The sequence below is a fragment of the Centropristis striata genome, chromosome 22 (genome assembly GCF_030273125.1).
Source record: "Centropristis striata isolate RG_2023a ecotype Rhode Island chromosome 22, C.striata_1.0, whole genome shotgun sequence".
Classification (NCBI taxonomy): Eukaryota; Metazoa; Chordata; class Actinopteri; order Perciformes; family Serranidae; genus Centropristis; species Centropristis striata.
In genome coordinates, this window is record NC_081538.1 from 32,023,020 (window position 1) to 32,049,328 (window position 26,309).

Genomic DNA, 26,309 nt, shown 5'->3' on the forward strand with positions numbered 1-26,309 from the left:
AGAAATTAATATTTTGGACACACAACACACCATCGTTGTCCTGGTGAATGTAGAATACATATTTTATTGTCTTTGTTTTAATAGTTGTGACATTTGGTGCTGATTCATCTTCTGTTTTACGTTTATCTGCTTTATTTACACAAACTTTTTTTATAATTTGCTGCTGGCAGGAAGAAGGAAAATGCATCATTAATATTTCGTCTCACCGCCCAGTTAGAAAACCAGCGTTCTATTGGACAATTATCATCTTTTTTAACAGAATTATTTAATAGTTTAATGTTCTTTAATGTTAAATTACAGTGAACTCTGTGTAAAAATACAATAAATATTCATCATATTACTGTAAAATTAATGAAACTTTCTGTTTTCTGACAGTAAAACTTTACATTTAATGTGAAAAAAAAACTGTAAAAGTTTCGAAACACTTCCTGTCATATCAAAGTAAAAAAAAAAGTTATTACACAAATATATATATCTTTAAATACAGATATTAACGGTTTATTATCTGTATTTTTAAATAAATTACCTGTAAAATAACTTCGTTGTTTTATTTGATTAAATGTTTGGAAACTTTTTACAGGTTGTTGTTGTTGTTTACAGTGTAGATTCTCCTGCTGGTCACATTATTGACTGTAGCTTGTTGCTCTGAACTCTTCAGTCTCATGATTCAACTTCAGCCTGAAAACACCACGAGGCTTCTGGAAATATCATAAATATAATAAATACCTGCGGAAAACCTCTCCAAACGCAGCGTGAGTGTCTGTGTGTGTGTGTCTGTGTGTGTGTGTGTGTGTGTGTGTGAGTGTCTGTGTGTGTGTGTGTCTGTGTGTGTGTGTGTGTGTGTGTGTGAGTGTCTGTGTGTGTGTGTGTTTGTCTCATGACAACAATAAAAGCTTCACATTCAGTCAGCAGTCTGAACTCACGTTTTTCCAGAATCTGGAAAAACGTGCCAAAAATGTGCGTAAAATGCGCGTAAAACGTCTCCAAACGCAGCGCGCGCGTGTGCGTGTGTGTGTGTGTGTGTGTGTGTGCGTGTGTGTGTGTGTGTGTGTGTGTGTGTGTGTCCCACCTATAGACACCAGTCGGATGTGTTCCCTCTCCAGGAACTCCAGCGCCACCGACACGTTCTCCAGCTTCATCTGCCTGAAGTTGGGTCTGGAGTGGTACTTCCGGTACATCTTCTTCTGGCTCAGGACCTCCAGCAGCCCGATCAGCTTCAGCCCGTCGCTCAGGTCCTTCTGCAGGTCCCCGATCCGCTTGTTGAGCACCTTCAGGTGCTCGTTGCACCACCTGGTGAAGGTGTTCTGCTGGATCTTCTTCCAGGGCGCGTCCTCCGCCAGGTCCTTCTCCGTGGCCGGCATCTCCTCCTCCTCCTCCTCCTCTCCGAGCTGCTCCGAGGAGGAGCTCTGGAAGAACTGAGGCGGCAGCTGCGGCTCCAAGTAGCCGCTGTTACTCATCATGGTGCCCCCCTCCCTCCCTCCGCGGAGGACCGGAAAGAAGGAAAGAAAGAAAAGAAAGAAAAGAAAGAAAAGAAAAGAGGAGCGCAGCGCAGCCACACGGTCACACGGAGCCGCGCATCAGGGTCCAGAACCGGGATCAGAGGCTGCTGGGTCCGGGATATGGAGCTGCTGGGTCCGGGATCAAGAGCTGCTGGGTCCGGGATCAGGAGCTGCTGGGTCCGGGATCTGGAGCTGCTGGGTCCGGGATCAGGAGCTGCTGGGTCCGGGATCAGGAGCTGCTGGGTCCGGGATCAGAGGCTGCTGGGTCCGGGATATGGAGCTGCTGGGTCCGGGATCAAGAGCTGCTGGGTCCGGGATCAGGAGCTGCTGGGTCCGGGATCAGGAGCTGCTGGGTCCGGGATCAGAGGCTGCTGGGTCCGGGGATCGGGGTCTCGGGGCTGCGGGTCTGGAGGTTTCAGGAGCTCCTCGTCACTCTGCTGGACTCCCAGGAATGCCCCCTCTGTGACCATATACTCCTATGACCGGCTCTGCAGCTGATTGGTTAGCGGCGGGGCGGGGGGGCGGGGCCAGGCCGGACCCCCCAGACCCGGACCCGGACCCCCCCCCCCCCCCCCCGGCGGTTATTTTTAGCGGCTCCGGACCGGTCTAGAGTGGAGGAAGCGTGACGTCACCAGGGGGTCAGCCAATCAGACGCTTTCTGACTTTTCACATTTATTTATAATTTATCATTAATAAAAAATTAATTAAAAATATTTATTTTATTTTATTAATAAGGAGAATAAATGAGTTTTTTATAAATATGAAACATTAATTATGAACATTTGCTGCACACACTGTAAAAAATAAATCATAAAAAACTGTAAAAAGTTTTTAAAAAGTTTCTGTCAAATATCAGAAACAACAGTAAGTTATTTTACAGATAATTTTTTTGAATAAAGATATAATATTCAGTTAATATCTGTAGAACAAATAACTTTTAAAGTGTTTTTTGTTTTATTTATTTATTTATTTATTTTACCATTTTTTGTTTGTTTTTTACATTAAATGTAAAGTTGTATTTTTACACAGAATTCAGTGTAATTTAACATTAAAGATCATTAAACAGTTAAATAATACTGTAAAAAATCTATAATGTCTCATTACATTAATTTACAGATTTAAACTTTTTTTTTAAGTTATTAACTTTTTTATGGAATTTGCAATTAATGTGGAAAAAACAAAGAAAAGCCTGTAAAATAATAGAGAAGATTTCTGGATAATACGTGTATTTTTTACAGTGTAGAGCTGAAATTATACTCTGACCTGCTGCTGATGATGTCACACAGATACACAAATACACTGTGTGTGTGTGTGTGTGTGTGTGTGTGTGTGTGTGTTTATAATAGTAACAGTATTATTAATAATCACCTTCATCAATTAGATCAGAGCTGTTTCTCTCCTCGAGTCACTGCAACACATTAAATATAGAAAATATAAAGAAAGAACAGCAAGAAAATATTATATTATATAAAACACAAAATGTTTCTTATTATTAAATATGACAGAATGTGGAAGAACTGAACACAAATGTCACATTAAAAATAAATAATGTTGCACAGAAAAACATAAAATTATTTAAAATGTTTTTAAAGCAGAAGAAAAAGAAAAAAATATATTAAATTACATATTAAAGTTTTATATGTGATAAATAAACTCAGTGAAACATTAATGAGATAATAAAACTAAACAAGAAAAACAGTCACAGACATGAATATTATTATATAACTTATAATAAACATTTTCATTAGACTGAAACAAACAAACAGAAAATGTTTCAACGGGACAAAATGTGACAAAAACAACGTGAAAATCAAATAAATGAAACATAAACCAAGAAATACTGACACTGAGATTCATGTTTCACATGAAAAACATTAAAATTAAATTAAATTAATAAACATAGAACTTACTATAATAAATATATATATATATATATATATATATATATATATATATATATATATACATATTACTGTAAAAAATAATAATAAAACAAAACACGAAATACAGAAACCTTAATAACAATATTAATAATAATAGTAATAAATAAATGTTTCTTCTCTTCTTTAAACTTTCGTGCATGAATAAACATCTTCAGCTCAGTAAACAACAACAAGTCAAATATAAACACGTTTTATCACGAAGAAAACAAGAGAAAGCTGTCAGGAACATTATTAAAGACAAGAAAAACTACTTTTTATTCTTTCAGCTCATTTACAGAATTTACAGTTTAACAAAATAAATCATTCAGAGATAAATACAGACGTAAACACACAAACAAACAAACAGAAACATAAACTAGCAGCAGTTATTGTTACAGAAGCAGCCGAACACAGAAAACATCTTCAGTCTGTTAGCTGTTAGCTTAGCTTAGCTTAGCACAAAGACTGTAAAGAGGGGGAATCGGCTAGCCTCGCAACTGTTGTTGGTAAACAAATAGCTGTGATGCTAACTAGACTGTTAGCTACACACAAACCAGACGTGTAAATCAGACGTTTGGATTATATTTCTATTTTAGAGAAGCTAGCTTAGCATGCTTCCAGTCTTTATGCTAAGCTAGGCTAAAGGTTATGCTAACTTAATGAGACAGGCAGCTTTTTTTAATTAATAACAAAAACATTAACTATTTGTCTGGCTATAAGAACCACAAACAGCTAGCATAAGGTTGGATATGCTAAATGTTAGCTTGGTTAGCTTGGTTTTATGCTGCTAACAATAACACCAACATTTAGTTAGCTGTACACAGCTGTAAGTGCTAGCCCAGCTAAGCTAAGCTACGCTAGCCTCGTCCTGTTTCAGATAAACGACTCAGAGATGAAACTTCTGAAACATCAAACAAACAAAAAAGGTTTTATAACATCAGACTTATTAACTTTAACGACAGAATCATTAATAAAACCGTTTAACTGATGGAAGAGTCGGATCACATCGATCATGCTAACGCTACGGATCAGACTCGTCTGGTGGCATGCTAATAATTACTGCTCTAAAGCTAACATGCTACACTGAGCTACAGCTACAAACTTAATGTTCGTCCGGACAATGCTAAGCTACTTAACGTTTGTCTGAATGTCGCTAAGCTACTTAACGTTTGTCTGAATGTCGCTAAGCTACATAACGTTTGTCTGAATGTCGCTAAGCTACTTAACGTTTGTCTGAATGTCGCTAAGCTACATAACGTTTGTCTGAATGTCGCTAAGCTACTTAACGTTTGTCTGAATGTCGCTAAGCTACATAACGTTTGTCTGAATGTCGCTAAGCTACTTAACGTTTGTCTGAATGTCGCTAAGCTACATAACGTTTGTCTGAATGTCGCTAAGCTACATAACATTTGCCTGAATGTCGCTAAGCTACATAAAGTTTGTCTGAATGACGCTAAGCTACATAAAGTTTGTCTGAATGTCGCTAAGCTACATAACGTTTGTCTGAATGTCGCTAAGCTACATAAAGTTTGTCTGAATGTCGCTAAGCTACATAACGTTTGTCTGAATGTCGCCAAGCTACATAACATTTGTCTGAATGTCGCTAAGCTACATAAAGTTTGTCTGAATGTCGCTAAGCTACATAACGTTTGTATGAATGTCACTAAGCTACATAACGTTTGTCTGAATGTCGCTAAGCTACATAACGTTTGTCTGACTGTCGCTAAGCTACATAACGTTTGTCTGAATGTCGCTAAGCTACATAACGTTTGTCTGAATGTCGCTAAGCTACATAACGTTTGTCTGAATGTCGCTAAGCTACTAACGTTTGTCTGAATGTTGCTAAGCTACTTAACGTTTGTCTGAATGTCGCTAAGCTACATAACGTTTGTCTGACTGTCGCTAAGCTACATAACGTTTGTCTGAATGTCGCTAAGCTACATAACGTTTGTCTGAATGTCGCTAAGCTACTAACGTTTGTCTGAATGTTGCTAAGCTACTAACGTTTGTCTGAATGTTGCTAAGCTACATAACGTTTGTCTGACTGTCGCTAAGCTACATAACGTTTGTCTGAATGTCGCTAAGCTACATAACGTTTGTCTGAATGTCGCTAAGCTACATAACGTTTGTCTGAATGTCGCTAAGCTACATAACGTTTGTCTGAATGTCGCTAAGCTACATAACGTTTGTCTGAATGTCGCTAAGCTACTTAACGTTTGTCTGAACGTCGCTAAGCTACATAACGTTTGTCTGAATGTCGCTAAGCTACATAAAGTTTGTCTGAATGTCGCTAAGCTACATAACGTTTGTATGAATGTCACTAAGCTACATAACGTTTGTCTGAATGTCGCTAAGCTACATAACGTTTGTCTGACTGTCGCTAAGCTACATAACGTTTGTCTGAATGTCGCTAAGCTACATAACGTTTGTCTGAATGTCGCTAAGCTACATAACGTTTGTCTGAATGTCGCTAAGCTACTAACGTTTGTCTGAATGTTGCTAAGCTACTTAACGTTTGTCTGAATGTCGCTAAGCTACTAACGTTTGTCTGAATGTTGCTAAGCTACATAACGTTTGTCTGACTGTCGCTAAGCTACATAACGTTTGTCTGAATGTCGCTAAGCTACATAACGTTTGTCTGAATGTCGCTAAGCTACATAACGTTTGTCTGAATGTTGCTAAGCTACTTAACGTTTGTCTGAATGTCGCTAAGCTACATAACGTTTGTCTGAATGTCGCTAAGCTACTTAACGTTTGTCTGAATGTCGCTAAGCTACTTAAAGTTGTACCGGCGCTACATTAAGGCACACAAATTATTAAAAACATTTTTGTGTCAGAATGACAATCTGGACTCAAAACAGATCAATAAATATGAGAGAATCGATCATCAGCTACATTATTCTACAGTCTGATCAGATGGAAGAAATCACTTTAAACTGGAATTATTCTATGTTCAGTGCAAACTATGACTCAGTGTTAATAAAAAACAAAGTGTTGTTAGCATGCAGCTACATGAAGATTTACTCAGTAACAGATCAAGATAAAAACAGTTTTTTCTGTCACTTTCTACCAAAACTGATCCACATGTTACAACATTTACCAGGATGGCACTAAAAGCTCTGAGAGGACAAATAAAATCACTTTTTGACACGTTATCGACTTAAAGTTCAACGAGGACAAACTCTAAATCAGGATTCAAGACAAAAGTACAACATCATTATTTACCAAAATAAAATCGTCACATTTCATCAATCGAGACTTTTAAAGTGAAGAATTATCAGATATTAAGTCAAATGTTTGACTCACTAAATCAAATATATGTTATTCAAACCATATTAAATCAATTTCAACTTCACAAGTCGAAACATTGACTGAATTTGTTAGAATTTGGAGCCCAGATTTTTTTTATTATTAACTTAGTTTTTACTCCATACCTCAAAATTATGACTTTCATCTTAATTCTAGCTTTAAAAGTCTGAATTTTGACTGATATTATTATTATTTTCCTGGTAGAAACAATACTTTACAAAGAAAACCCTGAAAAATAAACATCAGCAGCTTCATCGTGTTGTGACTTTATGTCTGTTTGTCACATTTTATCTTATTAAAGTAACGACATGCTGAAAGGTGATAAAGGTCCTAAAGACACATGCTGTTTATCATTGAGAACAATACATCCTGATATTAACCACATTATATATACACCACTCCATCAAATGCTACAGAAATAACCTTATTTTAAACTCTGCCTGCTCTCTCACTTCATCACAGTTTTTCTCTTTCAGTAAAATGTTTCAGATAAATTATAAAGCAGCTTTTAATCTCTATTTAGATTCTCCACAGCGTCATTTCACGAGTTCTCGTATTTAAACTGGAATGTCTTTTATTTTGTTGTTCAGATTTGGTCACATGCATCGTCACAGTTTAAACAATAAAAAGAGTTTCTAACCTAAATACCTGATTCCAACACGGATCACAGTCACTTCACTTCGTTATTTGGTCACCAGATGAATGTAAACATGAATCAAACAGAAACGTGTCTAAAGGATTTAACTACCTCCTATAAAAAGATTAAAACATAAAGTATATCAACAAAAGAAAATGTGTTCACTCTGACCCATCAGTTTTGGTCCAATGAAAATTAAAATGTTAATTTATCTTTGCAGAAAATGTCCTGCTGTTCAACTTAAGTTAAAACGTCTCACTTTTAGTGTTAGCGTTGGTGTTCCACAAGGCTCTAGTCTCGGTCCTCTTCTATTTATAAAAAACACAACATATATAAATAATACCTGACCTACCTAATTAAGGATTAAGGTAATTTCCTCATGTTTTGGACACTTGTCGCTGCTCGACTTGTGCTGCTGTTAATAACATCTTATTTTAGCTCCACCAGATTGTCTAGTGAGGATGTCTTTGAAGCATTTTATGTGAAAATGTTGGGAAATTTAATATAACTGTGTCCTCTTGTGGCTACATTAGAGGCTGTTGAACAAAAGTTAAATTGTCTTACTTTTAATGTTAGTGTTGGTGTTCCACAAGGCTCTAGTCTCGGTCCTCTTCTATTCACAATACACGTCGTACTTGCTACTTGTGCTGCTATTAATACAATTTTATTTCAGCTCCACAACATAGTCGAGTGATGATGTCTCTAAAGTATTTGACATAAAAATGTTGGGAAATTTTATTTATCTTTGATCTCTTGTGGCTACATTAAAAGGCTGTTCAGCAAGCTAAAAAGTCTCACTTTTAATGTTAGTGTTGGTGTTCCACAGGGCTCTAGCCTCGGTCCTCTTCTCTTCAAAATACACAACTTTGATAAATAATATCTGCCCTACCCCATTAATGATTAAGGTAGTTTTCTCATGTTTTGGACACTTGTCACTTCTCTAAGTATTAATTTATTAAAGATTACTTAGTCAACATCTACATTTATAACTAATGTTTCACTTTTTGGACTGACGATAATATTTCACACAGTGTCGCTGCTCTCCTTGTGCTGCTGTTAATAACATTTTATTTTTATTTCTGCCAGATTGTCCAGTGATGATTTCTTTAAAGCATTAACTTTAAACTGTTTGTGTCGTCTGGTGACTACAGTGGCTCTCTATTTAATGTCAGCTTTGGTGTTCCACAGGGCTCTACTCTCGGTCCTCTTCTGATCTCAAACTGATGATTGATATTTTTGCCACAAACTTTTTTTTCTCCCTTCAGAAAAAGACCTTAATCTTAACAGCTTCACCTATTTTAATTTAAAAAAAATGTTTTTTTTAACTACAGACACCTGCCCATTTTGAAAGATTTGTTTACAACTATCTTTGTGAATAATCTTTAATAAAAGTATTAATAGAAATAATCATAGTAATTAGATAACTGCTGGTGGTGAAGGTCACACAGAATATTATTGTATTCACCATCACCATCGCGGTTTAATATACGACAGGAAATATTAAATTTATTAAGGTAAAATATTCCACATTAATCCTGAATGTCTGTTTTAGAGCTAAACCATCAATCTTAGAAATTTTCAAGATCTTCTTCAGATCCTAAATCAAACATAATTTGTATTAATAAACTGTCACAACTTCATAATCACTCTTTCTACAACATATAGACTGCTCTCTCCCAAAATAACAATAAAAAAACGTCTGTCTCTACAATAAAAAAACAACTATTTTCCCTCTAAAATGTAAATAAACTCTTAACACTCGCACAGTGAAATCAGTCGACACAAATAATCTCATCAGGATGATTCCGCTCCAACAAATTCCTTGCTAAAGTTTAAAAAAGTGCTATTTTACTGCTGTGAAGGTACGCTACTATAAACATACAAATACAGACGTTTTACATGGATCTGTAAAGGGATAAGTAGGTAAATTAAAGCTCTTTTTTTTTCTCATGCTACAGAACAAATTTGTTACATAATCCAGAAGAACGAACACGTGTCAGATAACACACAGCATGAAGCCGGACTAAAGCAGTTTATGTCTTTAAAACACTAAATAATCTCTTTTTTCTGCTCTCCAACATCAACTCAACAAGTGCAAAAATCTCTTTTAATCCATTATGGAAACTTAAGGCAAAAACGATTCGTCGATCGACAAAAATAATCAATATTTAGACTGATTGTTGTAACACGAAACATTTTCTCTGTGTGAGATATTTATAACTGGAACAACTGTTGGTTTTATAAACTAAATTATTATTAAGGACTCTGAATGTGTTGGTGGTTAGAAGCTGAAATAAGTTCTGTGTTCACACGAGCTGAAGAGATGTTCGAGTTCTGTTGTACGATATAAAATACGTTCGTAAATACCTCCACTGGTGAAGTTTGGAGTTTTTTTTAAAAGGCGGCTGCCAACAAGAGGCTGATGATACAAATATCAAACAAAATGACGAAAAAAAAGATTTATAATGACCAAAAAAAGATGTAAAATTTAAAAAAAAGATGTAAAATTACAAAAAAAAGATGTGAAATTACCCAAAAAAGACACAAAAGGACCAAAAAAGGCATAAAAGGACAAAAAAGATGTAGAACAACCCAAAAAATATACGTTAAAAAAACAAAAAAAACATGTAAAATGACAAAACATATGTCAAAATTTCCGAAAAAGGCACAAAATGACAAAAAACCCCAAAAGTAAACCAAAAGGCTGCTAACTCGAGGCTAAATGAGACGTCGGGACATTAAACGTCTTCATGGCGGACACGAAAAGGCCTCCAGTCCAGTTCTTCACAGATTATGTTAATAAACTATTTATCAGGCTACAGGTTGGCTAGCTGGTCAAAGGGCTGGTTAGCTTGTCGGTTAGCGTGTGAAGCTAACGGTAGAGACAGGAAGTCATGTGACCATGTGTAGTTCTCTGTAGCAACATTAGCTTCTTACTCGCTGCAATAACGCTTCAAACATATTAAAGTTAATGTGGAGATTCTCCTGCTGAACAGTAGAAACACGTCATTTACTCTCCGTCAGCTCGAAGCAGAAACCTGCAGAATGTTATCTCAATAAGTAATGTTCCTGTTTAAACACGTTTGTAGCTGACGTATAAAGTTTGTTTGGTGTTTCTTGTTCGACAGTTTGAATGTTGCAGCATTTCCACCATTTGTTTTCAGTAAAAATGTGTTTTCAAAGGTTCTGACATTAAGTTCCCTGATCTGCAGCTCTGACATGAAATCAGTTTGAGACTCTTTCTGTAAACAGTGCACCATTAATAAATAAATAAATAAATGTATTTACTCTGGAAGTGTATTCTATGCTACTTTATATTTCTATTATTCTATTTACTACATTCACATTAAGTTACTTTGGAAGTTTAAACTTTACATACAAAACGTATATCGACAAATAAAATATGTACCGTTTTTTTTACATTTAAGTTCAGCTCCTCCTCTTTAACCACCAACATTTAAATGCTGCATTAATGCAAAATATGATATACATCTACTATATATAATAATAAGATGACTTCTCTGCATGTAAGAACTTTTACTTTAAGGATATTTTGCTAAAAATGCTTTTGGTCAACATTTTTTATTTTATTTTTTACCTGTAACTGAGCTGTTGTTGACTGAAGTAAAGGATCAGGAAGCTTCTTGCAGCTCAGTTAAAATGGTCCACCTTGTAATTTCTTTTTTTAAAACCAATGGAACATTTTTTTAAATAATACAAAGCGACAACTTCCAGTCCGGCTCTCGGGTCGTGATGGCGGATGTTTGAAAAACCTGACAGGCGATCAGTGAATCCACCAACGGAGCTCCTGCAGGACTTCATCTTAGTCTTTATCTTATTGCTTTTCCCTCCCGAACTCACTGACGTCTGAGGCCTTCAGGTGGAAACATCTCGGTGATGCGACAAGCAGACATCAGGACGGCAACATGTATGAGGGCAGCGCTGAATGGGTGACGGCAACCCCAGAGATCCCAGTGAGGTCACTTCCTGCGTGGTCCTCAGGCCCTGGTGAAGCTGGGGACGACCAGAACTACAATGGCTGCCACGGCAACCGCTGCCACCGCCAGGTTCCAGCCCTCAGCGTCGCTCTGCTGCCGGACGGAAGAAACAATGTGAGCGGAGATGAAGAGCAAAAGTTTGAGACAATGATCCATAAACTCTCTCTGAGTGGAAACACCTGAAAAGTTTGGCGAGCCGGGTCGGGTGGCTCGCCAGACTTTTCTTATTCATAATAAAAATAAGTGAATTCACCTTTTTGTCCTTTGAGTTTAAATAAGCAAAAACAAAAAACAAAAAAAAGTGGATTAATGTATTTTTATTATGAATAAGAAAAGTTTTCTATAAAAAAAAGTTTAGCGAGCCACCCGACCTGGTTCGCCAAACATTTCTTATTCATAATAAAAATACATTAATTCAGCTTTTTGTCCTTTGAGTTTAAATAAGGAAAAACAAAAACAAAAAAAGTGGATTAATGTATTTTTATTATGAATAAGAAAAGTTTGGCGAACCAGGTCGGGCCGGGTGGCTTGCTAAACTTTTTTTTATAGAAAACTTTTCTTATTCATAATAAAAATACATTAATCCACTTTGTTTTATCCTCATTTAAACTCAAAGGACAAAAAAGTAAACTAATGTATTTTTATTATGAATTAGAAAAGTTTAGCGAGCCGGGTCGGGCCGGGTGGCTCGCCAAACATTTTTTATAGAAACGTTTGGCGAGAAACTTTATTTATAGAAAAGTTTGGTGAGTCACCCAGCCCGACGCGGCTCACTAAACTTTTCTAATTCATAATAAAAATACATTAGTTCACTTTTTTGTCCTTTGAGTTTAAATTGGGTGCCAGCGTTTGTAGTGGAGGACCCTCTGAACCCTCTGACAGAACAGTTTATGTTTATGATTTATGCTTATGAATCATTCCAACATTTAACCGACAGCATGATAGAAAAGGTTCCATCTCTTTCATGTTGTATAAACTCTTTCAAATGTAACCAAAGCATTTACAAGCCTGATTCCAAAGAACGTTACGTAAACAAAACAGAATGCCGTAATTTGCTAATTCTTTTTTACTTTATATATTATAATCCAAAATTATTTTTTAAATATTTAGTGTTCAGTCGCGTTATGTTTTTAACACCGTGTCCCGACTGTTTTTGGAATCGTGGTTGTAAGTCAGTTAATTTGAACGTAAAGGATTTAAAAGAAAGATGAGTTATGATGAGTTATGGGTCTAAATGTTGTTGTTTGTTCATTAACTTAAATAGGGAAACATCTTGAACCCAAACACACTGCTGGACCCCCTGGTGGCCATGTTCATAACTGATAAAACACGATGAAGTGCCGATTGAGTCTGAGGAAGTAAACAGAGAGAACTTTCTGCAGACTAGTGCTGATGTTGTGATTCTAGAAGTTTAGAAGCCGATACTAATCCCAGTGACATTTAACAACTCCCATTAGCCAATTCAACACCACGTAAAAAACAAAAACAAGACAACCTCATTTTATTCTTCCTGACCGTCCATCCAACATTCAGAAAACCTTCATTACAGCCATAACTTTTGTTTTATTTGATTCCCCTGAATTTATAGAACCGTAGTTCTATCCGTCAGTTTCAGAGATGATATTAGTTGCTCTATTTCAACAATATCGGGCTGAAATTGCACTGCTACCTGCTACACTGTTACCACGGCTCCTTTTTTCCAGCATCAGTTACAGCTGCTAGCAAACTGCAGCTGTAGAGCAACAAAGCGCCAGTTGTTTTTTTTTTTGTTTGTTCATTTTTTCCGCTTTGCTACTGAACAGAATCTCACAGTTCAGATCAGACAAACTCAGTTGATACGACGAATTTTGGACAAATAATGAAGCAGACAACTAAAACATCTCCCTGTCTGAAATTATGTCATTTAGTATTCTTTTCTTTATTCTTTTTGTGGATTTGGTGACCCCCAGAAATCATCTCGCGACCCCAACAAGGTTGAGAATGGCTGCCCTACCGTACCTGTGCTACTGCAGAAAAACGCTTTCATCACGTTTTTAGCATTCAGGCATCGACTTGGTATGAAACTGAAGACCCAACTCTTTCCTGAACACCTTGACTCTTGATCTACACTGATGACTACGATAAGTATCTCACTGACCACCCAGCGAACGTTCTAATGGACTCAAACTGAACCAATGGCACTTATTCTGATAGGTTTCTTGACTTTATCCTTGTTTGTGTTGTATTAACTCTCGTTTGTACGTCGCTTTGGATAAAAGCGTCTTCTAAGGCTCCGTTTACACCAGGACGCTTGCAGGTAAAAACGACAAAATATTTTATGGGAAGTGCCTTTGGTTTAGACGGTGACGCCGTTTTTGGGCCTTGAAAACGTTAAAATGTGCCTCCAGAGTGTAAACTGAGATCCTCTCCTCCGTAGCGTGTCGTCTACACTGACAAGACACAAAAATCTGATCTGATCTGCTCACGTCACGTATGTGTTTACGTCACATACATGCTCCAGTACAGGAAATAAAGAAACGTGGGATTATTTCCATGGTGGGACCTTCAAGCTGCTCTGGCAGCTCTAATAAACTTACAGGAGTCTTTCCACCAAATGTCCAGGATATGTACAGATAGTATTAGTGAACAGAGAAGGATCTGGAATTACCTCCATCACATTCTGGATGCAGCGATTGGTGGGAGGAGCCAGACGGCTGTGAACGAGACCTGGGAGATCTAGTGATGGAGGAGAACTTTGTGGAAGGAGGAGTAATGGACAAAAAAAGACCCAAATGACCAAAAAAGACACAAATTTACCACAAAAAGACACAAATTGACAAAAAAAAAGACCCAAATTGACCAAAAAAAGACCCAAAAAGACCCATAAAGGTTCAAAATGGCCCAAAAAGTCAGAAATTGACGACAAAATTACAAAAAAAAGACAAATTGACCAAAAAAAGACACAAAATTACCAAAAAAAGATGCAAAATGGCCAAAAACAGCCGGAGGGAGATCTAGTGATGGTGGAGAACTTTGTGGAAGGAGTAGCTGATGAAAATGTGTGGCGTGAAAACTTCCACATGGCCAAAGATGCTCTTATGGCTTTAAGTGATGACGCCTGGCTGCATACAATCACATTCACTCACTTTAGATCACCGTATCAGCAGATTTCCTCCTGGAAACACTCGTCTAAACGCGGAATAAAAAGTAAAGACGCGACGCCACTTTAGTCTTCTGTTCAGACCGTCACCATGGAAACGGAGCCTAAATGAGATTGTAGAATTGTAGAAAGTTTCGGTTGTGATCACCTCCCTAACCCGAGCCCTTTTTGTTTTATTTTCACCCCTGCCCCTCTGAGAGTCCGCCAGCTGAAACACAGACCTCCAGAACACACCAATGCATTCAACTATTCCTGGGCAGTTTGAAGCATCTTGCAGCTACTTTTAGCTACTTTGACCACATATTCGAGGCGTGCTGGGCCTTTCATTGGGTGAATCTGTGGTGGGGGGGCAGAACCAGCTGCTGTTGGCCTGGATGTACCCCTGAGACTCGGCCACTCTGGGATGCTAAAAGAAGCTGGTAGAGAAAGAAGGGCGTGGCCATACCTGGTCCCCTCTAGGATGCCAGCTCCTCCCACCAGCACCAAATCAAGGCCACTATAACAATCATTCCTATGAAGGGGATGGAGAGGACAGGGGGCTCAGACGCACCAGGGCAGCTCTGGGGAAAAGACAAAAGGCAGGAGTGTCGGGGGGGCGAGGTGAGAGGAAATAAAACCAGAAAATAACCAGAATAATAGAGTCAGAACGTGTCGGGAAGAGAGGCGAGCGTGGAGCAAAAACAAGGAAAAAACAGATCAAATAATGGATAGAAGAAGAAAAACAGGTTGACAGGTCGAGCATCAGAAACAATCAAATTTGCAGAAAATTTGATAAAGTTCGTTGTGACGGCGATCGAGTGGAAACGAGACGATGAAGAGAGGAAACACAGAAACTTTCAAGACAAGATGGAGTCATTAAGAGTCTCGACGAGATCAGCAACAGGTCACATACGAGTAAATATGGAAGACATGAATGTACGAGGATGATGAAGTGGAGAGGACTAATGTTTACAAGTTCAGAGTGCCATGCCAAGCAACAAGTCCAGGTCTTCAACACGACAGGAGAGTCTGAAGTTCAAAGTCTCAAGACGAGTCCCGCCATGTCAACAAAATCAAGTATCAGAGTCAAGTACTGAGTGGAGCTACGAGTCCAAAGTCAAGAATCAAAGAATCAAATCTCAGATCAACCTCAAGTCAGTTCAGAAATGGTCCCAAGCTAGTCTCGGTTACTGAATGTCCCAAAGAACAAGTTAGTGAGTTCTTATGTGTTGATATCCAAGTCACAAGTCTCATGGAAGGTCCAAATTTGAGTTCCAAGACAATGCTAAGTTCAACTTTCAGTCAGATCCCAGATCTCAAGTCAACTTCGAGGCAATAAACAAAGCAACTCCCACTCCGAAAGAGTCAAGTACCAAGTGTCCCAGTAAGCAAGTCCCAAGCTAGTCTCAAATATTGACATTCAAGTCCCAAATCACAACAAGCAAGTTCTTGAGTCGAGCTCCGAGTCCCAATTCAAGAATCAAAGTATCATATCTTAGATCAACCTCAAGTCAGTTCAGAAATGGTCCCAAGCTAGTCTCGGTTACTGAAAGTCCCAAAGAACAAGTTAGTAAGTTCTTAGGTGTTGATATCCAAGTCACAAGTCTCATGCTAGGGCCAAATATGAGTCTTGGAAAGTCCCAAGTTAAAGTTTGCGGCAGATCCCGGATCTCAAGTCGCCAAAAATTTAACTTTGAGGCAATAAAGAAAGCAACTCCCACTCCAAAAAAGTCAAGTCCCAAGTGTCTCAGTTAGCAAGTCCCAAGCTAGTTTCACATGTTCATGTGTTCCCAAATCACAACAAGAAAGTTCTTATGTGTGGATACCCAAGTCACAAGTCTATTGGGAGGTCCAAATTGAATCTAGTCACAATTCAAGTCTTGGGCAGGCAGGTCCCAAATTTCAAGTCAACCTTGGTGCAATTTCAGAATGAAGGAAGTTACTCCCAAGTCATCAAAGTGAAGTCCCAAGCCTTTCAGATAAACAAGTCCCAAGTTGGTCTTGAATGTTGACAAGTCCTGAATCACAATAAGTAAGTTCTTATACCTGGATACCCAAGTCACAAGTCTAGGGTCTAACGCCAAGCTGCAAGACAAATCTAGAGTGCCGAATCAAGTCTCAATTCAGGTCTCAGTAAGGGGGCTCCCGAATCCCAAGTCAATGACCAAATAAAAAAAGCATTTGTGAAGCCAAGAAAGTCAAACCCAAGTGTCTCAGCAAAGCAAGTCCCCAACTAGTCTCAAATGTTCACATTTAAGTCCTGAATCCCAATAATTAAGCCCCATGTGTTGATAAGTCACAAGTCTAGTGCCAGGTCCAAATTCAAGTTCCAAGACAAATCTAAAGTCCAAATTCAAGTCTTCAGGGTAGAAGGTTTTATGTCTAGTCTCAAGTGTTGACACAAGAGTAAAAAAAATTGTGCAAAGTCAAGTCAGGCAGGTCCTGTGTCTAGTCCCCCGTCTTCGGTTGGCTCCATGTTGAGGCTCAAGTCGTGACATTCATGTCACAGGTCTAAAGCTCCAAACACCAAGTCAAGTCTTATGTCAAGAAAAAAAGAAAGTAAAGTCACAAGAAAGACCAAGTTCAGTTTCAAGACAAGATCAAGACGTTTGAATGCAGAACCAAACAAGGACAGACAAGTCCCAAACCAAGTTTCTAGTCATGGCCTAATAGAAAGTCTAAACAGCTGATTAAGTGCCAAGTAAAATGTTGTTGCAAGTCTTGAAACTCAAGTCTCATGTCAGGTTTCAAGTTTTGTTTGTTTTAATTAGTTTGGAGGCTTTTATGAGTTTCAAGTCACAAATCAACCTGAAACCAAGACTCCTCTGCATCTCGTTGTTTAGGTCTTTGGGCTCAGGTCTAAGTGAAGACACGAGTCTTTGGTGTTTGAGTCAAAGTTGAGTAGCTTTTAGTCCTTTTAGACCAGGGGTCTCAAACTCAACATTACTGAAAAAAAGACACAAAATTACAGAAAAAACAACTAAATTACTTAAAAAAACACAAAATGAACAAAAAAGACACAAAATGACCAAAAAAAGACACAAAATTACTAAAAAAGACACAAAATTACCAAAACAATAATTAAAGGGACCTTCCACACACAACACATTCATCGTAAAGTGCCATTCATATAAAACTCACATTAAACTTTCATATCAAGGTGGGGGCCACAAAATATGGTCACGAGGGCCACAATTGGCCCACGGGCCACCAGTTTGAGACCCATGCTTTAGACCAAACAGAATCCAAACCTGGATTGATCTTTGAGGAGTTGTTCTTGTTCTTGTTGTTGTTATCAGCCAATCAGAGGGACCCGGACTGTCACGTGTCACTGTTTTTTGAATAAACTGAATAAACCTGTAATGACCTGTAATGACCTGTAATGACCTGTAATGACCTGTAATGACCTGAACGGAGGAAGAACAGACAGATGACTGCTTTGACGGACACAAACTGCCGAAGAAGCTCACAACAGAAACGTCTTTAAAAAGCAGCACAGAGCCGGAGCTCCTGACACCAGGAAGCAGAATGACAGAGAGAGGTTCAGCCAAGTGCATGCACTCGGTACAGAGACTCGGCAGGGTGACAGTCACACTCTCTGCTGCACTTACCTCCAGTTTTAAATTCATCTAAACAGTTAAATCAACCCTTTAGTTCACATTCCTGATCAGATTTAACTCAGCTTCTTTCTAACAGAACAGGTTTCAGGTCAGGGATGACTAGAGGGGACCGAGTCGTTGGACCTTGGACCTCCTACCTGAGACCTCCGGACCGCCAGTTTCTGCAGCTCGGCCTTGCAGCGCTGCAGCTCCTGCTCGAGTGCGACTCGGTCCCGCTGGCTGCTGTCGTACAGCTGCTGCAGGTCGACCAGCTCGCCCTTCAGACCGTCACACTGCAGAGAGACAGACGGGTCAGAGTGGAGACAGACGGGTCAGAGTGGAGACAGACGGGTCAGAGTGGAGACAGACGGGTCAGAGTGGAGACAGACGGGTCAGAGTGGAGACAGACGGGTCAGAGTGGAGAGAGACAGGTCAGAGTGGAGAGAGACGGGTTCAGAGTGGAGACAGACGGGTCAGAGTGGAGACAGACGGGTCAGAGTGGAGACAGGCTCACAGAGACTAGACCCGACCTGACCTGACCAGACCAGACCAGACCAGACTAGACTAGACTAGACTAGACTAGACTAGACTAGACCAGACTAGACTAGACTAGATCAGATTAGAATAGAATAGACCAGACCAGACCAGACTAGACTAGACTAGACTAGACTAGACTAGACTAGACTAGACCAGATTAGACTAGACTAGACCAGAATAGAATAGACCAGACCAGAATAGACTAGACTAGACTAGACTAGATCAGATTAGAATAGAATAGACCAGACCAGACCAGACTAGATCAGACCAGACCAGACCAGAATAGACTAGACTAGACTAGACCTGACCAGACCTGACCAGACCAGAATAGAATAGAATAGACTAGACTAGACCAGAATAGACTAGATGAGACCAGAATAGACCAGACCAGACCAGACCAGACCAGACTAGACCAGAATAGACTAGACGAGACCTGTTTCTTTTTACAATAGTTTTTTTAGGTCTCTAACTTTGTCCGTCCAGGATCTGGGAGCATCAAAGTCTTTTTTTGCATCAGTTGAAGATCATAAATCAGCAATGATCGTTTTCTGTCCCTGATCTGTGGTCTGAAGTGAAATGTGTGAACTTTAAACATAAAGCCTGCTGACCTCCGTCTGGACTCTGAGAGCCGTCTCCTCGGCCCGGCTCAGCTGGACCTTCAGGACGTCCAGCTCCGAGCTGCAGACCTGATCCTGGACCGCCGAGGACTCGGGATCCTCCAGGTCCGGCTGTTTCCTGTCTCCACACTGAGACAGAGTGATGTAAGAGTCCGCCTTCAGCTGCTCAGAGTCGCCCTCCGCTCTGACTGCCAGGTACACGTCCTCACACCTGCTCAATAACATAGACAGACAGAAATCAGGGGGAAATGTCAGTAAAGAGGAGACCCGTGGGTTATCAGCATAAAGTGGGCATGTCAGTAAACAGACTCGTGGGTTATCAACATAAAGTGGGCATGTCAGTAAAGAGGAGACCCGTGGGTTATCAACATAAAGTGGGCGTGTCAGTAAAGAGGAGACCCGTGGGTTATCAGCATAAAGTGGGCATGTCAGTAAAGAGGAGACCCGTGGGTTATCAACATAAAGTGGGCGTGTCAGTAAAGAGGAGACCCGTGGGTTATCAGCATAAAGTGGGCATGTCAGTAAAGAGGAGACTCGTGGGTTATCAACATAAAGTGGGCATGTCAGTAAAGAGGAGACTCGTGGGTTATCAACATAAAGTGGACATGTCAGTAAAGAGGAGACTCGTGGGTTATCAGCATAAAGTGGGCATGTCAGTAAAGAGGAGACTCGTGGGTTATCAACATAAAGTGGACATGTCAGTAAAGAGGAGACTCGTGGGTTATCAACATAAAGTGGACATGTCAGTAAAGAGGAGACTCGTGGGTTATCAGCATAAAGTGGGCATGTCAGTAAAGAGGAGACTCGTGGGTTATCAACATAAAGTGGGCATGTCAGTAAAGAGGAGACTCGTGGGTTATCAACATAAAGTGGGCATGTCAGTAAAGAGGAGACTCGTGGGTTATCAGCATAAAGTGGGCATGTCAGTAAAGAGGAGACTCGTGGGTTATCAGCATAAAGTGGGCATGTCAGTAAAGAGGAGACTCGTGGGTTATCAGCATAAAGTGGGCATGTCAGTAAAGAGACTCGTGTTTTTTGTATAAAAGAACTCACGTCGTGTGTCGTTGCTCTTGCAGTTGCTCCACTTTGTTGCTCAGATCTTTGTTGTTGCTGTTCAGAAACTGACGTTCGTCCGTCAGAGAGACAAACTCGTCCTCCAGCTGAACCAAGTCACCTGAAACACAAACGAGTTACAGCAGATAATTATATGGATCCATATCAAGCAACAAGCATCATATCCCTGTCTCACCTGAGTGTCTGTCCCTGTCTCACCTGTGTCCCTGTCTCACCTGAGTGTCTGTCCCTGTCTCACCTGTGTCCCTGTCTCACCTGAGTGTCTGTCCCTGTCTCACCTGTGTCCCTGTCTCACCTGAGCTTGTGTCCCTGTCTCACCTGAGTGTCTGTCCCTGTCTCACCTGTGTCCCTGTCTCACCTGAGCGTCTGTCCCTGTCTCACCTGAGTGTCTGTCCCTGTCTCACCTGTGTCCCTGTCTCACCTGAGCGTCTGTCCCTGTCTCACCTGTGTCCCTGTCTCACCTGAGTGTCTGTCCCTGTCTCACCTGTGTCCCTGTCTCACCTGAGCTTGTGTCCCTGTCTCACCTGTGTCCCTGTCTCACCTGAGCGTCTGTCCCTGTCTCACCTGAGCGTCTGTCCCTGTCTCACCTGTGTCCCTGTCTCACCTGAGCTTGTGTCCCTGTCTCACCTGAGCTTGTGTCCCTGTCTCACCTGAGGTTGTGTCCCTGTCTCACCTGTGTCCCTGTCTCACCTGAGCTTGTGTCCCTGTCTCACCTGAGTGTCTGTCCCTGTCTCACCTGTGTCCCTGTCTCACCTGTGTCCCTGTCTCACCTGAGATTGTGTCCCTGTCTCACCTGAGTGTCTGTCCCTGTCTCACCTGTGTCCCTGTCTCACCTGAGATTGTGTCCCTGTCTCACCTGAGTGTCTGTCCCTGTCTCACCTGTGTCCCTGTCTCACCTGTGTCCCCGTCCCTGTCTCACCTGTGTCCCTGTCTCACCTGTGTCCCCGTCCCTGTCTCACCTGTGTGCCTGTCTCACCTGTGTCCCTGTCTCACCTGTGTCCCCGTCTCACCTGAGTGTCTGTCCCTGTCTCACCTGTGTCCCCGTCCCTGTCTCACCTGTGTCCCTGTCTCACCTGTGTCCCCATCCCTGTCTCACCTGTGTCCCTGTCTCACCTGAGCATCCGTCCCTGTCTCACCTGTGTCCCTGTCTCACCTGTGTCCCCATCCCTGTCTCACCTGTGTCCCTGTCTCACCTGAGCATCCGTCCCTGTCTCACCTGTGTCCCTGTCTCACCTGAGTGTCTGTCCCTGTCTCACCTGTGTCCCTGTCTCACCTGTGTCCCTGTCTCACCTGAGTGTCTGTCCCTGTCTCACCTGTGTCCCTGTCTCACCTGTGTGCCTGTCTCACCTGTGTGCCTGTCTCACCTGTGTCCCTGTCTCACCTGAGCATCTGTCCCTGTCTCACCTGAGCATCTGTCCCTGTCTCACCTGTGTCCCTGTCTCACCTGAGCGTCTGTCCCTGTCTCACCTGTGTCCCTGTCTCACCTGTGTGCCTGTCTCACCTGTGTCCCTGTCTCACCTGTGTCCCCGTCCCTGTCTCACCTGTGTCCCCGTCCCTGTCTCACCTGTGTCCCTGTCTCACCTGTGTCCCCGTGTGTCTTCATGCTGATCTCGGCCCTCAGCGTGGTGATCTCCAGCTCGTATTCTTGCGCCGTGGCGTGGAGTCTCTGTAGCTCCGCCCTCAGCCGGCAGAGCTCCTCCTGCAGCGAGGCGATGTCGTTCTCCCGCTCCGCCGCCGCCTCCTCCGCCGCCTGCTGCAGCATCAGCACCTCCTCCTGAGCCGCACGGAGCTCCTCGTGCACCTCCTCCAGCTCGCTCTCCTTCTCCTCCTCCAGACTGTCCATCTCCTCCTGCACCGAGCGCAGCTGAGCTGGAGCAGGAGTCACAACTTTAGAAACATTTAGACACTTTTTAACGTGAAAAAACAGTAAAAAGTAACTTACGGACAAATAACAGGAAACAAAACGTTATTTTACACATCATTTCTTTAAATCATTTCACAGTTTATGCATAATTTTCAACCGATTTATGCACTGTTTACACCCGATTTATGCACAGTTAATGCACTGTTTACAATTGATTTATGCACTGTTTCTAACCGATTTACCCACAGTTTATGCACTGTTTACGCGCGATGTACGCACAGTTTATGCCTGATTTATGCACTGTTTATGCACCATTTCCACTCGATTTATGCACTGTTTACAACCGATTTATGCACAGTTTATGCACTGTTTACGTCTGGTGTATTCACCGTTTATGCCCTATTTACACACAGCTTATGCACTGTTTACGCCCGATGTATGCACTGTTTATGCACCATTTCCACTCGATTTGTGCACAGTTTATGCAGCATTACGCCCGATGTATGCACAGCTTATCCATTATTTACGCCCGATTTAAGCACAGTTTATGCACCATTTTCACTCAATTTATGCACTGCTTATACCCAATTTATGCAGCTTATGCACTGATTATGCCCAATTTATGCACTGTTTACGCTTGATTTATGCACAAGAATGTCAAGAAACGGCTGAAAAAATAATTTAAAGTAACGCCATCACGATTCATTGAGTCTTACTTTATACTTTCAGTTTGTTTTTTAGTTGTTCAGTTTGTTGTTGTTTTTTTACTGTTTGTTTTTTACATATATGTTGTTTGTTATGCTGAATAATCAATAACCATCTGTGTCCTGTGATGCATTACCCTGCAGTCTCTGGATCTGTCGGGTGAAGCTCTCGGCCTGGTGAGCGCTCGCCAGCCGCTCGTCCTCCAACAGACCTGAAGGAACAGGAGACGTTAAAAAACGAGTTTAATGAGAATAATAATAATAATAATAATAATAATAATTAATAATAATTAATCCGTTTGATGTTTTGGTTTCTGACCCTGCAGCTCCAGGAAACTCTCCTCGTGTCTCTGGGAAACTTCTCTGGTCTCGTCCAGCTCCAACAGCAGCTGGAACACCTGAGCTCTGAGCTCCTGCAGCTCCTCCTCCTCCTCCTCCTCCTCCTCCTTCACTGCTCCTCCTCGCTCCTCCTCCTCCTTCTCCTCAGTCACCTCCTTCTCTTCCTCCTGCTGGCCTTTCTCCCCGTCTCCCACCGTCTCCTCCCTCTCCTCCTTCTCCTCCATGGACTCCCTCTCTTTGGCGGTCAGAGTTTCTGCCAGCATGATGGGTTTCTGTGCCTTCAGCTCACAGAGCTCGTCTTCATCATGCAGACAGGAAGAGGAGGAGCTTCAGCAGCGTCAGCATTCATCAATTACCACATTTTTATCAATTACCACATTTTTATCAATTAGCACATTTATATCAATTAGCACATTTTTATCAATTAGCACATTTTTATCAATTAGCACACTTTTATCAATTACCACATTTTTATCAATTACCACATTTTTATCAAGCAAAACATTTGTACTGCACTGCAAAAAAACTAAAATCATAAAAAGTCTGGCAGCACAGCACAGTTTACAAATGGTTTATTCTTGGTTTACTGTTTATGCCCGATTTATGCACTGTTTACACCCGGTTTATGCCTGATTTATGCACAGCTAATGCACTGTTTACAACTAATTTATGCACTGCTTATGCCCGATTTATGCACAGTTTATGCACAGTTTACAAATGGTTTATTCTTGTTTTTCTGTTTACACCCGATTTATGCGCTGTTTATGCCTGATTTATGCACAGTTTATGCCCGATTTATGCACTGTTTATGCACAGTTAATGCACTGTTTACAACTAATTTATGCACTGCTTATGCCCGATTTATGCACAGTTTATGCCCAGTTTACAAATGGTTTATTCTTGTTTTTCTGTTTACACCCGATTTATGCACTGTTTATGCCTGATTTATGCACAGTTTATGCCCGATTTATGCACTGTTTATGCACAGTTAATGCACTGTTTACAACTAATTTATGCACTGCTTATGCCCGATTTATGCACAGTTTATGCACAGTTTACAAATGGTTTATTCTTGTTTTTCTGTTTACACCCGATTTATGCACTGTTTATGCCCGATTTATGCACTGTTTACACCCGGTTTATGCCTGATTTATGCACAGCTAATGCACTGTTTACAACTAATTTATGCACTGCTTATGCCCGATTTATGCACAGTTTATGCACAGTTTACAAATGGTTTATTCTTGTTTTTCTGTTTACACCCCGATTTATGCACTGTTTATGCCTGATTTATGCACAGTTTATGCCCGATTTATGCACTGTTTATGCACAGTTAATGCACTGTTTACAACTAATTTATGCACTGCTTATGCCCGATTTATGCACAGTTTATGCACAGTTTACAAATGGTTTATTCTTGTTTTTCTGTTTACACCCGATTTATGCACTGTTTATGCCTGATTTATGCACTGTTTACACCCGGTTTATGCACTGTTTATGCCTGATTTATGCACTGTTTATGCCTGATTTATGCCTGATTTATGCACTGTTTACACCGGTTTGTGCACAGTGTCAGGGGAAGGCTGAAAAAATAATTTAGAGTAATGCCCATCACGATTCCTTGTACACTCTGTTTGTTTTTTATTTTTTGTTGAGGTTGTTGTTGTTGGTTTTTTTTCATACATTGTGTATGCGACTGCATCTCAAACGCTTCATCCTGAGGTTTCATCACACGTTCCTACTGGATCTTCCAGCTCTCTGACTGGTTTTGGTCTCAACCTTCGTAAAGCTTCTGTTAGATATTAAACTATAAATCATGTGATCTCCTGCAGTGAACTTCAATGAGATCTGAACAAAATGTTCAGACAGAAATAAAACCAGTGTGACAAACATCTGTGTGTTCTGGAGGATAAAAGATGAACAAACAGTCATAAATAAACTCAGACAGACAGAAATGTATTAGAATGATATCAGAGGCACAGTGGGGTATTTTGGGAAACTTCTTTGATTTATAATAGAAGCTCAGCGACGATGTTTCCTGTTTTCACTTCAGATTCTTTCCTGATGAACGTTTCAAACTTCTCAACTCTGCAGTTGGTTTCCATCCATGAGCAGCACAAACATCAGAACAGAGAGATTTATCTGATTTAATGAGAATAAACGGATCTAAAGGAGCTGAAATAACAGGAAGCTGAACTCATGTCTGTAGGTCTGAAGAACAAAACGCTGCTGTAAACGATGGTTTTCTACATGGAGTCTGGTTCAGCAGAGAGATTATTAATATTTATGTTAATGTTTGAGGAAAAACACATTTTTATCAGGCAAAACATTTGTTCTGCACTGTAAAAAAACTAAAATCGTTAAAAAAGTCTAGCAACACGGCACTGTGCACGGTTCATTCTTGGTTTACTGTTTACACCTGATTTATGCACTCTTTATGCCCGATTTATGCCCGATTAATGTGCAGTTTATGCACTGTTTACTACCGATTTATGCACTCTTTATGCCAATTAATGCACAGTTTATGCACTATTTACTACCGATTTATGCGCAGTTTATGCACTCTTTATGCCCGATTAATGCACAGTTTATGCACTATTTACTACCGATTTATGCGCAGTTTATGCACTCTTTATGCCCGATTAATGCACAGTTTATGCACTATTTACTACCGATTTATGCGCAGTTTATGCACTATTTATGCACTCTTTATGCCCGATTTATGCAGTTTATGCCCGATTTATGCACTCTTTATGCCCGATTTATGCACTCTTTATGCCCGATTTATGCACTCTTTATGCCCGATTAATGCACAGTTTATGCACTATTTATGCCCGATTTATGCACAGCTTACGCCTGAAAACTGTAATTCTTCATGTTATTTAATGAATTATTTTGACAGGAAACTCTGAAACCGTTTTAATATTTTTTAAGGGATTTTAAAGCAAAAGTTCAAGGTTCTCCTGTGTGAAGATAGTTAAATGATAAAGATGTATTTGTGGCATTAGATAATTCATGTTATTGTTATTATTATTATTATTATTATTATATATGTTATATAACAGCTGACTGATATCCATGAATAAAAGCAT

At 40.4% G+C, this 26,309-nt stretch overlaps 2 protein-coding genes across 4 annotated transcripts in view; both read right to left on the reverse strand.

Moving 5' to 3' along the window:
* The window catches only part of LOC131960664 (filamin-C-like), a 72,752-nt gene extending 71,069 nt beyond the window's left edge, over positions 1-1,683 (reverse strand). The window contains exon 1 of the mRNA XM_059325925.1: positions 1,070-1,683. Coding sequence (XP_059181908.1) covers positions 1,070-1,460 — 391 coding nt within the window. The 5' untranslated portion in view covers positions 1,461-1,683. The remainder of the gene's footprint in view (positions 1-1,069) is intronic.
* A 1,933-nt stretch (positions 1,684-3,616) lies between these two features.
* Positions 3,617-23,692, reverse strand: LOC131960717 (coiled-coil domain-containing protein 136-like). Of its 3 annotated transcripts, XM_059325984.1 has the most exons (8): positions 23,198-23,692; positions 23,016-23,090; positions 21,892-22,179; positions 20,290-20,410; positions 19,228-19,447; positions 18,241-18,375; positions 14,950-15,064; positions 11,355-11,458 (listed from the first exon to the last, which is right to left on the reverse strand). In XM_059325984.1, exons 1-7 carry the CDS (start codon positions 23,478-23,480, stop codon positions 14,960-14,962), a joined length of 1,227 nt encoding a protein of 408 aa, XP_059181967.1. In that variant the 5' UTR covers positions 23,481-23,692; the 3' UTR covers positions 11,355-11,458; positions 14,950-14,959. The 3 variants fall into 3 exon arrangements, with proteins under 3 accessions (XP_059181969.1, XP_059181968.1, XP_059181967.1); XM_059325986.1 differs by lacking the exon at positions 14,950-15,064 and having other exon boundaries at positions 3,617-11,455; positions 23,198-23,691; XM_059325985.1 differs by lacking the exon at positions 14,950-15,064 and having other exon boundaries at positions 3,617-11,458; positions 23,198-23,691.
* Between the last annotated feature and the right edge of the window lie 2,617 nt (positions 23,693-26,309).